Below are 15,423 nucleotides of genomic sequence, written 5' to 3' on the forward strand. Positions count from 1 at the left end.
ACACAGGGTGGGTGCAAGTTGATAGATCATAGGCTATTGAGCAGTGGGAGATGGGGGACAGAACAAACAATTGTATTTTACTAAGGGCACTCTAGTCATTTGGGGGGTTTAATTGTATGTGAGTGATATATGCTATATATATTTTTCAAAGTTACTCAAAACAACTAAAATATGGTGCGTTCTGTCTCTGCTTTATACTCCAGTCCGGTTAGTGGCGCTATTGCTCATCTAATGTTAGTGTTACCCATAAAACCCAACGGTGAAGAAGAAAAACCAAGCGCGGTTGCTTCCTGCCACTCGCATGTACAGAAATTAGAGATGGATTCTTCAAACAGTGACAAACAAAATAATACTCAATCTGTTAACGAAGACCCAGCTGGTGTGGACAACGAGTTTTGTCCCGGTTTCAAGGATGTGGATGCATTTGTGAAGGTAGTGAGCTGACTAACGAGTTGTACTGTGTCTGCAGCATGTAAAACGTGGAACAGCTAACGTTAGCTAACTAGCTATATGTCTCGTAATAGTAGCTTCAGCTACGTTTATCAAGCCTAACTAATGCTTTAACACAGATTCTAACAAAAAATAATTTATACACAACATAAGCAAGAGCTTTGTATCGGGTGTTCAGGATGGTCACGCCAGGTTCCACTTCTCGCTAGCGAGAATCCTCACACAGTAATACCAGAGAGGCCCAACTCAGCGTAAAACCTGTCTCCCTCAGCCACCAGCAGGTGGAGTTGTTTCGACCATCAAGGATATTTTGTATAGAAGTCAATGTGAATGTCACATTGGGTCAACAACAAAAAATGTATGACTTATTTTCTACGTGAGGTTGGTTTATTTACTCGAATAGAAGTTTCGTAATGCTTAAGTAGTGAAGAGTGTACTGCTGTAAGTAAGACACGTGTGACATCCCGGAAACTTTGAGAAAAAACGTCTGAGATTGCTATTCATGGTATGAGGCTAGTAGCATTTAACCATGTATCTTGTCAGTATATCCATCTTTGACGCTAGCTAACTGCATTATGCATAAAGGTCATTTTAACTTTGAGTAAGCCTTACCCTTTCTCTTCTATAGTATGGACTGGGCACTGTCGTAGCAGCTACCAAGGCATCTGCCAGTCTACCGCAAGTAGGGGATGAATATGACTTATATCGCAGCTTCCCGGGATTTCAAGAATTCTGTGAAACTCAAGGAGATGGACTGTTGCATTGGTGAGTAATAATTTGTAACCCCGTAATGCATTGCTTTATTTCACAGGAGGTGCAGGTGCCATAAGTGGGGAGGATGGGATCATAGTAATGACTTGAATGGAATTCATGAAATGGTATCGAACTGATCGAACTGTTTCCATACGTTTGATACCATTCCATTTACTCCAGTCATTATTGTGAGCCTCTTCACATCATCAGGCCTGAATGCTGATTGGCTGACAGTCATGGTATATCAGACCACATACCACGGGTATAATCTTTATTTATTTTTACTGCTCCAATTACTTTGGTAACCAGTTTATAATAGCAATAAGGCACCCTGGGTATTTGTGGTATATGGCCAATATACCACAGCTAAGGTCTGTACATAAGAAAATGGCCCTTAGCTGTGGTCGGGCCACATGTACATATTGGTAAAGTAGTACTGGATTGTAAACAGTTTGACATTGCTGTCAAGAAAAATGGTTGGCATAAGTCGCTCATGCACCATCTTCCCAACATGTTTGTCTTTTTCTTCCCATGGTCAGTATGAGTCAGATAATGCACCACCATGGCTGCAGAGCTCACATGAGAGACCGCAACAAACTGACGGGGTTGGAGGAAAGATTTGACTTGGTGGTTGACTCCAATGATGTCATTCTTGAGAAAGTGGTATGTATACCAAAGTGGCAGCATATTCTGAACTAATGACTTTTCTAATTCCCCATTATTTTGGGAATTATTCTGAAGTCAACACTTTTTTTTAAAATTGATTTTCAGGGTATTCTGCTTGATGATGCTGCCGGAGTCAACAGGAGCCAGCAACCTGTCATGCCCGCAGGTTTTCAGCCCCCTAAGATCGTCGTATCCAGTTGGAATCGTAAGGTGCAGAAACAAAGCTTCTTGGCACAGGGGCCACAAAATGACAAACCTGTCAGAACTATTGTCTAAACATCACAACTGTTATCATGGTTACTCCATACATATCAGTCTGAAAGAAGTCGCTGTAAAAAAAGATGCAATAATCTCTACCAGACAGAATGTTGAAAAACATTTAAACGTCCACTGCCGTTCCTAAGTTTTGGGATCACTTAGAAATGTCATTGTTTTTTAAAGAAAAGCAAAAAAAAATTGTCCATTAAAATAACATCAAATTGATCAGAAATCTAGTGTAAACATTCATTTTGTAAATGACTATTGTAGTTGGAAACGGCAGATTCTTTTTAATGAAATATCTACATTTATCAGCAACCATCACTCCTGTGTTCCAATGGCACATTGTGTTAGCTAATCCAAGTGTATAATTTTAAGTCTCATTGATCATTAGAAAACCCTTTTGCAATCATGTTAGCACAGCTGAAAACTGTTTTAATTAAAGTAGCAATAAAACTGGCCTTCTATAGACTAGTTGAGTATCTGGAGCATCAGCATTTGTGGGTTCGATTGCAGGCTCAAAAAGGCTAGAAACAGAATTTTCTTCAGAAACTAGTCAAGTCTATTCTTGTTCTGAGAAATTAGGGCTATATTAAGAAATGAGGGCTATATTAAATTATAAACTTGGATTAGCTAACACAACGTGCCATTGAAACACAGGAGTGATGTTTGTTGATAATGGGCATCTGTACGCCTAAGTAGATATTCCATTCAAAATCGGCCGTTTCCAGCTACAATAGTCGTTTACAACATTAACAATTTCTACATTGTATTTCTGATCAATGGACAAAAATGTGCTTTTCTTTCAAAAAACAAGGGCGTTTTATAAGTGACCCCGAACTTTTGAAAGCTAGTGTACTTTACCGGTTGTCCTTTTGGCGGTAGGAAGTGGAGATAAATGTCCACATCTAATGAAAAGTTAATGTTTATAATGTTGTTTGGAATGGAAGTATTATTGATTGTTTTTTGTCTTTATTGAACAGGGGGGTGACTCTGGTTCTGGACGTAGTTCAGAGACATTCCGACTCCTCCAAGCCAAAAACGTCACCAGACCTCAGTTGAAATTCCGGGAAAAAGTTGACAATAGCAACACACCGTTTACTCCAAAGATCTTCGTCAAGCCCAATGCAATAAAACCACTTCCTTCATGTAGGTCGCGTTTGCCATAATTTCAAATAAATTCAGTTGTAACTTATTTTTGTGCCAACACTTTCCTGGTATTTAGAAATTACACATCAGCATTGTATTACCCAATATGATCAATTGTGTTCCATGTAGTTGCCAAAAATGCAAAATTCTTTACTAAAAAGTACCAATTAAATAAATTGTACATGCGATAATGAGGTGCGATGAAGATGTCCATTGCTTCCATCTTTCCTGTTGTAGATTTTACCAACAAACACATTCGCAAAGAGAGACCAGAGGATTTGGATGTCCCTGCCGCCCTGGCTGATTTCATTCACCAGCAGAGAACTCAGGAGCATGTAGAAGACATGTAAGACATTCTGAGTCGGTGTACTCTTGTTCCAAGGTTGAAATGTGATAACATCCCATCTGACATTGCTATCGTTTTTCCTCCATAGGTTCGCTCACCCATACCAATACGAACTGGATCACCTTGCGTTACCTGAGAATCTTCTGTCCAAGCCTGAACCCCAGGTAAATTGTTTGGTTATCACTTTATGAGGTATAGCGTCATAACTAGGATCCTGCATTTGAGTGATAACACAGACACTGCATTTACCGGTATTTCAAGCATTATCTTGCTAGTGTCGCTGCAGGTAAAAAGTAAGAGGAAATGTTATTTACACAAGATGTCTCCAATCAATGTCTGGTTGTGCGTGTGTATGTTTGGTGGGGGGATTGCCTGAGTCGGGGGAGGCTCTGTGAATCTTGATTGCACAAAACCTATTATTTAGCAGGGAATATTATTTGTAGATCAATGATTATACACCTCACTTTGCTCAAGTTGACTCTTAACGGACTCAATCTAATTGTTAGTCTCATACACAGTTCACTGCCGATTATAAAAGTACAGTCAGTAAAGTGTGTTTGTGCTAGCTCACTGAACATTGCAGTACAATATCAATAATATACAAAGGTCAAATAAAAAATGACTAGTAATTGTAAGGTATATACATAGTATTATAACTGATATGTGCACAATAGTATATACAGTACAAATTAATGTGCCATGACAAGTATGACTGTATACAAATAAACTGGATAGTGTTTTGGTCACGCAGTTGAATAAATAGTATAAAATAGAACAGCAGCATTGACTTTGGTTGTGTGCTTGAGTGGAGAGTCAGTGCAAATAGTCTCTATGGTGCAGGTCTGAGCAGGTAGACAGCTAGGGTTAGCTGTCTGATGGACTGGTAGTAGAAGCTGTCTCGGAGCCCGTTGGTCAGATGGTAAGAGTTAACTGTCCATGGCCCGAGTGACTGAAGTCCTTGATCTTCCGGGCCTTCCTCAAACACCGGATGCTATAAATGTCCTGGAGGGCAGGGAGCCTGCCCCCTGTGATGTGTTGAGGCATCCTCACCACCCTCTGAAGAGCCTTGCGGTTGTGTGCGGTGCAGTTTCCCTACCACGTAGTGATGTAGTCGGTCAAGATGCTCATTGGTGCGGCTGTAGAACTTCTTTAGGACCCGAGGTTCCATGCAAAGTTCAGTTGCCTGAAGTTGAAGAGGTGCTGTTGTGCTTTCACCACTGTCTGTGTGATTGGTCCATGTCAGGTCCTCTGTGATCTGTATGCCAAGGAACTTGAATCTTTAGACCCTCTACTGCAACCTGTTGATGGAGATTGGGGGTGTCCCCTCCTGTGTCTGGTAGTCCATGATCACCTTGGTTTTGCTGACATTGAGGGAGATGTAATTTTCCACTCTCACCTGCTCCCTGTCTCGTCGACTATCAGGCCCACCACTGTTGTGTTGGCAAACTTGATGGACTATTAGCAGGGATGCAAACTGGTGAGGGCCCAAAAAGGTTACTTTTCTTCTTTTTTGCACTGAAACATGCAAAAAATCCCTTCTAGGGGGAAATGCAGGTTAACTAATTAAGCAAAGAATATTTTATCTACATGATCAATCTGTGTAAAATAAAGTGGTTAATGTGAACCTAACTCACAGCTTTAAAAAAAATGTAAGGAAAGCATTCCAATTATTTGATTCCTCGACTTTATTGCAAATGGCACTCAAGTTAAGAAAAAAACAATACACTGATTTTGCTGTTAGCCATGACAGCCTTTATAATAGAATGCTTGTGACCACACACATCTAAATATTGCACTTGGGGGAAAAACATCTTCAGTAGAAATAGAAAGAAAGAGGCATTCTATTTTTGCTCTATTATAGTGGCCATCGATCAAGTGCACAAGGCTACATGTGTGCAAAAATAAAGTTCACTGAGTAAAAAATGTAATAATCTCCCCTCACTCACAATTGTTACTGTCAGTTCAAAACAACAAAAGCAATATCTTTGGGCTACTGCACATTATTACATTGTAGAACAGAAGTCCACAGGCAGAAAGTGTACAATGTGCCAGCAGAGCATGATACCCTTTGTTGACATAATTGATCTCTTTCAGGCAGAGAATACACCCGCTATACCCCTTTTTATCCACTGTATTGAAAAAGGGGGAAAGTGTGTGGTGGTCCTTTCACCTCTATGGTGACATTCAGCTTAAGCCAGCTCCAGTGACAATTAACTCTTAACTTAACAAGCAATGCCTCATTTTCACACAATTCTCTCATTCTGAAAATTAACTTACTGTACTGTAGAGGGAAAACATTAGTTCACAGATAGTAGTTAGTTCGTTAGCTAGTTAACATTTCAGATTGCCAGGGTCCAGTAAGCAACTAACGCGTTCTAACTTGAGGAACGGCAAGGAGTGGTATAACGTTACCAGTTCATACTAGATCGAATTGGTTAGGTTACTAACGTTGGTTCATCTGATGTTGTAACATTAGCTAGATAATGTTAGCTGTCTGACTTTATTTTCACATCATAAACTAAATTATTTGATCAGTTAAGTTGAATGTTGCTCAACATTTCTCTGGCAAGCTATAATGGATAATTTGATCCAGCTAGCAAGATACTTAACAATACTTGTTCCACCACACTTTCTCCCTCACCTCAAACTTTCCAAATGCCAGTTTTCGGTTACAGCTCATGAAGTACGGTTCATTACTTTCTCACTCCTCATCTCCGTGGTCAGGCTTCTCACCTACCTCTTCGTTATCGTTCAGGGGACGCGCTGCTGTAAATTAACCACGTCTCTTTCCGAGCGCACGCTGATGTTGTAACTAGCTAATTGGTTGTCTCTTCTCTCTTCAGTCGAGTGCTGCATTCTGTTATGTGAATGATTGGCTTAGATGCACCCAGTATTGCTCCAAATGCGCATCACTCGTTCGAATACAGCCAGTTGTCATCCAAAGCCCCCCTCTAGTTTGCATCCCTATATTAGGGGCAGTTAAAGGGGAGAGTCAATAAAAAAACAACCATGAAAGTATATAGAAAATAATAAAGTCCAATATTTTCACTTGAAAATACCCCACACGGGCACTTGTTGCAGATCACAATAATATATTCAGCAAAACCTGCAACATTGGGCTACTTTACTACAAACAAATGTGCATTATCATGCCTGAGACCTTGTCAAGTCCATCCGGTGTCACTTTTATTTTTGAATAGCTAAATACATTTTGACGTGGTCATGAAGCATTTTGACCATGATGCCTGACACTTTGTTGACCTTGACATTGCTGGATATCTTTATTGAAAGCTGTTGGATATCTTTATTGAAAGCCAATATTGGTCAAGTTCGCCTCTGGCACAAATAAGCAAATGTTGTTTTTTTGTTTTTTTTTGTGTGTGAAACATTTTCTCAATTGATGCCAGACTTAATTTTCTGTGTTTTGATTTTTCAGATGTACAAACCACTTGCTGAGACAAAGTGCTCATTCATTGACAATCTGGAGGATCTGGTGGCAGTAAATGAGAAACTGGCCAAGACGTCAGAGTTTGCAGTAGATCTGGAGGTACAATTGAGGGTTTTACACATGTTCCTCTGTCTGAGACAATTAAATTGTACCTCAAATAACTAAGCTTTAAAGATGGGGGAAATTAACGCTTGCTAGTTTTAGCCTTTTGTGACCTCTCATCTGTCCTACCCAACCAGGATTTTCTGTTGAATCATGTGTATCTTCTCTCTTAGCATCACTCCTACAGAAGTTTTTTGGGCATCACCTGCCTGATGCAGATTTCAACACGGGATGAAGACTTCATTATAGACACCTTGGAGCTGCGTAGTGAGCTGTACATACTCAATGAGGCTTTTACAGATCCCACCATCGTCAAGGTCATTGCCTGGTTGTCTAAGCACATTTTGGATTTCACAGCCCAATGCCCAATAATGGCAATGGTAGCAGGCTTAGCATTTCAGTTTACAGAAACTTCAGTATAGCCTAGAATTTGAGTCACTAATGTAGGTTTATATGGCTTTCGCAGGTTTTCCATGGTGCCGACTCTGATATTGAGTGGCTGCAAAAGGATTTGGGCCTTTACATTGTCAACATGTTTGACACTCACCAGGCGTCACGTACCCTTAACCTGGGCAGGCACTCGCTTGACCACTTGCTTAAGCTGTTCTGCAACGTGGACTCTGACAAACGCTACCAACTGGCAGACTGGAGAATACGGTAATGTCATTTCGCTAACCCTCTATTATGCACTTTGATGTTGTAGATGTTCATGTGTGCTCTGATTGTTCATGAATGTGTACTAAATAGTTTTCACTTAAAGCTGTTCATGTTGGCCTGGGAGCAAAATATGATTTGATTGCTTTTGATTTTCCCTAGGCCTTTGCCAGATGAGATGTTTCAGTATGCCCGGGCAGATACCCACTACCTCCTCTATGTCTACGATCGGCTGAGGGTGGACCTGTGGGAAGTGGGCAATGGGCAGCCTGCCCTGCTGCAGATGGTCTGGCACAAAAGCAAAGACATCTCATTGAAGGTACACTTCTCGAGCTGAATAGCGCGACTGAACATTACCGCACCACCTAGGCCTAATTCCCTTGTTCAGACAATAACAGTGAAAACCCCTCTCTGCAGAAATACATGAAGCCGCTCTTCACCGAGGACTCCTACATGGATCTGCTGAGGAAGCAGAAGAAGGCGTTCAACACGCAGCAGCTAACTGCCTTCCGACTGCTGTACGGCTGGAGGGACAAGCTGGCCAGACAGGAGGATGAGAGCACTGGGTAGGGAGGGTCTTGCCTATGGACCCATTTGTCGTTTGCTCGCTTAAGATCCTGATGCTCAAGAGTATTTGGTTTGGATTGTGAAGTTGGTCTATGAAAGCCAGCTTTATACTGTCTGCTACATTTGCTGTCCTCTTTCCCCAGTAAGCACCTAACACTGCTTGATATGTAAAATCATCCTGATTCATCTCAAACTGAGATAGAAATAATGAAAATGGCAAGGGTTTTTGTTAAGTATATGACTTTTATTTAAACTTGCTTGCCATGTGTTTCAGATATGTCCTGCCCAATCATATGATGATTAAGATCTCTGACATCCTGCCCAAGTAAGTTGAGATGCCGGTCCCCCCAAAAAACACACACAAACATTAATACCATGTTAAACAATCTCCATCTGTTTTTCTTCTACCAGAGAGCCTCAAGGCATCATCGCTTGCTGTAACCCTGTCCCCCCATTGGTGCGGCAGCAGGTCAACGAGCTCCACATATTGGTGCAGCAGGCCCGGGAGATGCCCCTTCTCAAGGTGAGACATGCCTGGGGGCAGTGTTGATTGTTTACTACATTTAACCTCAATCAACTACCTGAATTAATTGAGTTATCTATTTTCAATGATGACAACCTCACTAACCAGCCTGACACATCTTGGTTTGGGTGACTTGATGCTGTTATAGTGTCAAATAAGTAACTAGTGAACTCTAATAAAATCAGATTTTTCTGGTAACATACAGATGATGTTAATGCGAGTGTGTGTGCTTCTAGTTCCGACAGTGCGGTAATATCTAACAAGTAATTAACAATTCCCCAACAACTATCCAATACACACATCTAAAAGGGTGAATGAGAATATGTACATATAAATATATGGATGAGTGATGGCAGAACGGCGTAGGCAAGGTGCAAACGATGGTATAAAAAACAGTATATACATATGATATGAGTAATGTAAGCTATGTGAACATTGTTTAAAGTGTCTAGTGATCCATTTATTAAAGTGGCCAGTGATTGGGTCTCAAAGTAGGTAGCAACCTCTGAATTAGTGATTGCTGTTTTAACAGTCTGATGGCCTTGAGATAGAAGCTGTTTTTCAGTCTCTCCATCCTAGCTTTGATGCACCTGTACTGACCTCGCCTTCTGGATGGTAGTGGTGTGAATAGGCAGTGGCAGTGTTGTCCTTGATGATCTTTTTGGCCTTTCTGTGACATCGGGTGCTGTAGGTGTCATGGGGGGCATGTAGTTTGCCCTCTGCATTTATACAATGGATTTCATTTGAATCAATGTTTTCCATGTGTGTGTGTGTATATAGGCTGAAATTGTGGCTGACAAGAAGAAAACACTCACGCCCATAAAAAAGGTTTGTACAACTAGTTAATTGATACCACATACACTTGGTTCTACATTTTCACAGGTCATTTATGAGCAAAACTGTCTTATCTGAAGTGCCATGCATTGGTTCTTTTTGCAGCCAGAAATTCCTCTTTTTGGTCCTCATGATACATCCAGAGTCTCTGAAAGTGATATCCCCAGCTTTACCCCAGATAGTAAGATATATCTAAAGTCCATTGTTAACATGAATTATGTTGTCCTTGGCTATAGTCAATTAAACCAATGAAAATGTACTTTGCGTCTACTTTCAGAACTCTCAACCAAAAAGGGGGCATTCTTTTCTGAAGAGGAGCAGGGAGAGGAGGTTGACATGCATAAAATGATGGGTCTAGTAGTTTCAGCGAAAATCACATTGTTTGAGGTAAGAACTATGATGTCTGGTTGTGTTTTGGCCCATGAATGAATGGTACACTACAGTACACCTCTCAGATTTGTTGTCTATAAGACTGTTTGAAATGTGACTGTAATGATCTCGGTTGGTGACTTGTGTTTTGTGCTTCTTTTGAAGGAGGACACCGTCAAAGACCCTGGTCACCTCACAGTGGCTCAACAGAAAGCATGCAGGGTTGTCGAGTCTTTTCAGAACCCTTTCCGAATGGTAAGATGCATTGACCTGGTAATGCGTGGTTAACCAATGATGTGTTTTGTTTGTGTTGCTATAATGCATCCTCTTGTTTTTAGTATCTACCGTCAAACGACATCCATATCTCCAAAAATGCTAAGTTCGACCCCTCTACGAAAATATATGAGGTATTTATTAATTAATTGATATTTGTACATAACAATGATTGTGGCAGAAATTATGCCACTGAAATCTGAACTCGAAGATGGTCAATATTATCTTGAAGTTCGAACTGTCGAACTTCATTTGTCCTGCTTGTGTTATATTATCCACTGTTTCAACAGATCAGTAATAGATGGAAGCTGCAGAGTGTGGAACAGCAGCAGAAGGAGGTAGAGGCCAAAAAGAAAGCGAAGGAAGAGGCAAAGGCAGTAGCAGGTGTGGTGTACTTGACTTGATTCAAATTAACTTTCTAAAATTATTTCAAACCATCCTTTGTGAATATTGTGAGATTTATTGTCCTACAGAGGAAAGGAAGAAGGCCAAGCAGAGCTACCAGGAATCACTTCAGAATGTTGCGACTGTGCGCCAGCAAGCTTCAGTGAGTAGTTTTCACATTTCTTCAGAGCTATAAGAAAACATTTTCAATTCTGTGCAGGCAAGTTATCTCATTACATTGTGTTTACATTTCCATCAGGAACCTATAAAACCAGGAGGAAAGAAAAGGGAGAGGGTTGCCAGTGAGACAGGAGAGTCGACCCCAAAACCTAACAAGAAACTAATGAAAGCTGCTGTGAAGAATAACGAGGACTCTACAACACCTCTAGTTTTCAAACCTTATGACTACAGCCAGTCAGATTTCAAAGTCTTTGCTGGTACGCAACCACATGTATTTGTATTTGTTTATGTTCTATCTGACTTTGGTCATGATATTTGTAGTTGGTTGATGCGATTATTTTGCATCTCCACACATGACCTTCCTTTCTCATTGTATGTGGTGAAATAAATAATTTTGTGATGTTCTAGGGGCCAAAGGAAATGATGGTAAACAGTTTGATCCAGACAGACAAGGTCATGAACCCAGGAAAAAGGTATTATTAACATCAAGTTATAATTATTACATTTGCCAAATTAACCCACTGTGTGTACATTGTGCATTCAATGTCATCTTGCTAAGTCTACCTTTAACGCTGGCAAGATATTTGTGGAAAAGTAACAGTTCTCATGGCTATTGTAATATCAAGTGAACATTCTTTTTGGTTTCTGTAGAAAAATGCAAAAGCACAAAAATCGAATGCCTGTGCTGGAAACCGAAGTATGTCCTTTTTTGGTGGAAAATCCGAAAGGTAACAAGATCCATGCTTGCTGTTTTGGAGACACCATCGCACTTGCAAAGATATTTGCCCTGGCTAATTAACAGTAAATAAGTTAATTGCTTAGCCACAATTAGGCATGGTGTTTAGCTAGCCACCTAAAACTGTTTACAGTTAACAATCTCTTCTACTTTTGCTAGAAAATGGCGGGTATCTCCAGTTTACATTTTACCACGACGTGCATATTAATTTTCTATCACAATTCCAGTTTTGATTGTTCTACTAATATCACTGTGTTGGTTTTCTTTATTCATCTTGCAGAGGAGTCCGTCGTAACTGGCCTAAAAGATAAGTCTACCCATCAATGAACTTCTCTTCTCAAAAAGGAAACTTGTTTTAAAATTAGTTTTTTTTGTGTGTGGATCTAGTTACCCTATGTTAGTACAATGGTGCACAAAATATTTTTTTCTTTAACAAAGTATTTGCAGCCTGCTTATTAAAATAGTTTTTAAGGGAATTTGTCTTATTTTATTTGTTGATGGATTCCTTACAAAATGTCCTTGCAAACATTCAGACTAGACTTTTAGGTACATTTTTAACCACACTTGTTGTTAAAGCTCATACAGTTATTGGCTGCCGCTCATTAAAAGAGAAACTATGCAGACTTTGGGAATGATCATTTTGAAGACATTTGCAGTAGTTTTCATAAATTGAGTACCTTTCCAAGATTAGTTTTGTAAATTAACAGCAACCAGTGACTGTTGTCTAATGGGCAACAAGTTATATTATACCTGGCTGAAAGTAATGGTTGAGGGGAGAGCCAAAGAACAGGAGCGTAGGAAATCCCCATTGTTATACTGACTGTGTATTAATGCGTGTTGACTGATACTATCTTGTAAAGACAGACAAAAAAAGTTAACAAATTGACAAAATATCTATTCTAAGCTACCTCAAAATACGCAGATGATAAATGGAAAAAATATACTGTATATTATATATCCACAGCGACGGATTTGTGCTTTTTTCAAACACCTATTTTTCAGTGGCAATTGACGGGATTATAACTGACTAAATAGACCCAGAAAAAAATTAACAAAAAGGAATTTTCATTTCAGTTGACTGAAAGGACACAAGACAAAATGATCTGACTACCTAATGCATTGTTCCGAAACTGGGGCGAGGGGTGTGCAGGAGGAGCGCTTAATTATAAAATTAAATTAAGAACTTTGTGCTTATCACTGAAACTCTTAATCTCAAACTCTTCTCCAATCCAGTAGGTCAGGGTTTCCTAAACTTTTTCACTCAGGCCCCCCTTTTAAGCGTAGGGGAACATCCTGCCCCTGCACGCACACCACATCTATTTATATAAGCACGGTTCATGACACAAACTGTTTGACTTAAATTTAAGTGACTTAAACGTTACAACAATCTATGGGCTAAAAAACATTAGCTGACTAGTTGGGTTAGTTGATCTGGACATTTCTGACAATTTATAAATGGCTCTAAGGTATGCAATGATTGACAGGATAAGAGGAAAACTGATGCACAACCCAATTAAACCTTGTGCATTCTACTATTACAATTTTCAAGAGTATGTTGAAAACCTGACTTGAGTTACCCCAGAAGCCATTCTGACCTAAACTGCGCTGCCAATTATGACATAATATGTTATGATTTGATCCATGCCATGAAGTAGGGGTGATTAGATGGTAAAACTGCAAGAATTTGTAGGATTTTTCACTTTGCGTTTAGATAAATGATCATGGGATTGGGGTAGGGGAGTGAAAAAAAAACATGGGATATTTATATATTTTATTTTACCTTTATTTAACTAGGCAAGTCAGTTAAGAACATATTCTTATTTTCAATGACGGCCTAGGAACAGTGGGTTAACTGCCTGTTCAGGGGCAGAACGACAGATTTGTACCTTGTCAGCTCAGGTGATTTGAACTTGCAACCTTCTGGTTACTAGTCCAATGCTCTAACCACTAGGCTACCCTGCCACCCCAGGGTAGCCTAGTGGACAGACACTGGACAGATTCAAGCCTGTTGTAACCTCAACATTCACAAAGCCGAGGATGTGCTCCTTGATCTCTGGCTTTCCCTTTAAAGCAACGCTTCTCAGAATAATGGACATTTGCTCCTGGTGACTAATGTCAGGTGTACAGTCCAAGATAATTGAGAAGTACTTTGAGTCTCTTACTTGAGTCACTATTGCTTCCAGAATCTTGTCACTCACAATCTGTATCAGCTCATTCTGTCTGCGCTTTCCAAGGTAATGAGGATGTGTCTCCATCTTTAATTTTGCTGAGATTATTTTCCATAACAGGGTCCATTTTTGCCAGTAATTCAACCTCTTTTAGGAAGTTTCCATTATCTGGTTGGAAGAGTTTGTCTGATGAACACCTGAATGCTAGGTTTCTTTCAGCCAGAGACTGGGTGATTATTAGTAAATGTGTAAGGACATCCCGCTATCTTGCTTTCAGCCTCCAAAATTGTCATTTGTATCTGGTCAAGAGTCTGTCCCTGACTTAGGCACATATCAAGTTCTCTCCACTTAATCATATTGTGTGTGTTCAGGACTACCATCATGGTGTTGATATTTGACCAGTCATTCATGCCTTCCTTTATTATTTTGTATTCTTTTGAATAAAAGAGCTTACATCAAAAACAATACTAGTACTGGCTGAGGCTGCCTGTACTTCACCTGGGTCTGTGTTAGTACTTGCTGAAGATGGCTGTATTGGGTCTGTGTTAGTACTTGCTGAAGATGGCTGTATTGGGTCTGTGTTAGTACTTGCTGAAGATGGCTGTATTGGGTCTGTGTTAGTACTTGCTGAAGATGACTGTATTGGGTCTGTGTTAGTACTTGCTGAAGATGGCTGTATTGGGTCTGTGTTAGTATCTGCTGAAGCCAGCTATACTGGGTCTGTGTTAGTACTTGCTGAGCTGCCAGCACTGGGTCTATTTTAGTATTTGCTGAAGCCGGCTGTACGGGGTCTGTGTTAGTACTGGCTGGATGTGGATCAACTGAGTAGATGCTTGTACTGGCTGATGATCCAGCATCTCCTCTACTGACAAACTTAACATAGCACCTGTAAATTATATATAACAATACTATTATTAATTTTATCAGCTGCATCAGGCCCATTCAAACTGGCTCCACCAGATTTCCTTTTTATACATTTTCAAATATAAAATACTATTTATACTATGGCTTGGCTGAATACTTGATGGTTATTATTCACTGAGAGATGTGCATCCATATTGCCCAGTATGCCGAGCTAATCAACATTTTAAATTAAATATATAAATCAATAGTCAATGTCAATCCATTGCTTTCAATCTTGCATTAGTCCAGAGTTGTAACTAAACCTTGACTGAGAGACTAGATTATTATTGTCTTGTTTTAAAATTGTGCACCTCTGAGGAGTGCCATCACGCCCATATATAATTGTCTGGATTTGTCTCCAGAGGTTGCTGCTGGAAAGTGCGAGTTTCATTTCGTGCACGTGAATATGAACGCATGTTCACACACGACGCGGTTATCTTTACCCAGCTGCAAATTATAAACACCGTTGCCCATTGGCGTCACTTTTGTCAGGCACAAAATCACAGAACACAGCCCTGGAAGTGGCTGGCAAGCAAGACACAGACAGACCAAGATATGCACTGCAAGCTAACACATCAACTTAACGTTACTGTTATTTGCTGACATCAAACTTGCTGTTCCCGCAATTCACTCTCCATGTTGTTTTTTTTCTCATTTTGT

General features: G+C 40.0%; 1 protein-coding gene across 1 annotated transcript; it reads left to right on the forward strand.

The window, feature by feature from the left end:
* Nucleotides 1-249: 249 nt before the first annotated feature.
* Nucleotides 250-12,168, forward strand: exosc10 (exosome component 10). Its single transcript, XM_024375649.2, has 25 exons — nucleotides 250-432; nucleotides 1,079-1,215; nucleotides 1,743-1,866; nucleotides 1,975-2,079; nucleotides 3,111-3,276; nucleotides 3,514-3,622; nucleotides 3,711-3,786; nucleotides 7,059-7,169; nucleotides 7,346-7,489; nucleotides 7,639-7,829; nucleotides 7,989-8,145; nucleotides 8,244-8,392; nucleotides 8,668-8,718; nucleotides 8,805-8,916; nucleotides 9,697-9,744; nucleotides 9,856-9,931; nucleotides 10,028-10,137; nucleotides 10,285-10,374; nucleotides 10,458-10,526; nucleotides 10,683-10,776; nucleotides 10,866-10,939; nucleotides 11,036-11,213; nucleotides 11,365-11,429; nucleotides 11,608-11,684; nucleotides 11,973-12,168. The coding sequence occupies exons 1-25, from the start codon at nucleotides 319-321 to the stop codon at nucleotides 12,001-12,003; spliced, it is 2,658 nt and encodes an 885-aa protein (XP_024231417.1). The 5' UTR covers nucleotides 250-318; the 3' UTR covers nucleotides 12,004-12,168.
* Nucleotides 12,169-15,423: the final 3,255 nt, after the last annotated feature.

This window comes from Oncorhynchus tshawytscha, linkage group LG16, assembly GCF_018296145.1.
Source record: "Oncorhynchus tshawytscha isolate Ot180627B linkage group LG16, Otsh_v2.0, whole genome shotgun sequence".
NCBI classification, from domain to species: Eukaryota; Metazoa; Chordata; class Actinopteri; order Salmoniformes; family Salmonidae; genus Oncorhynchus; species Oncorhynchus tshawytscha.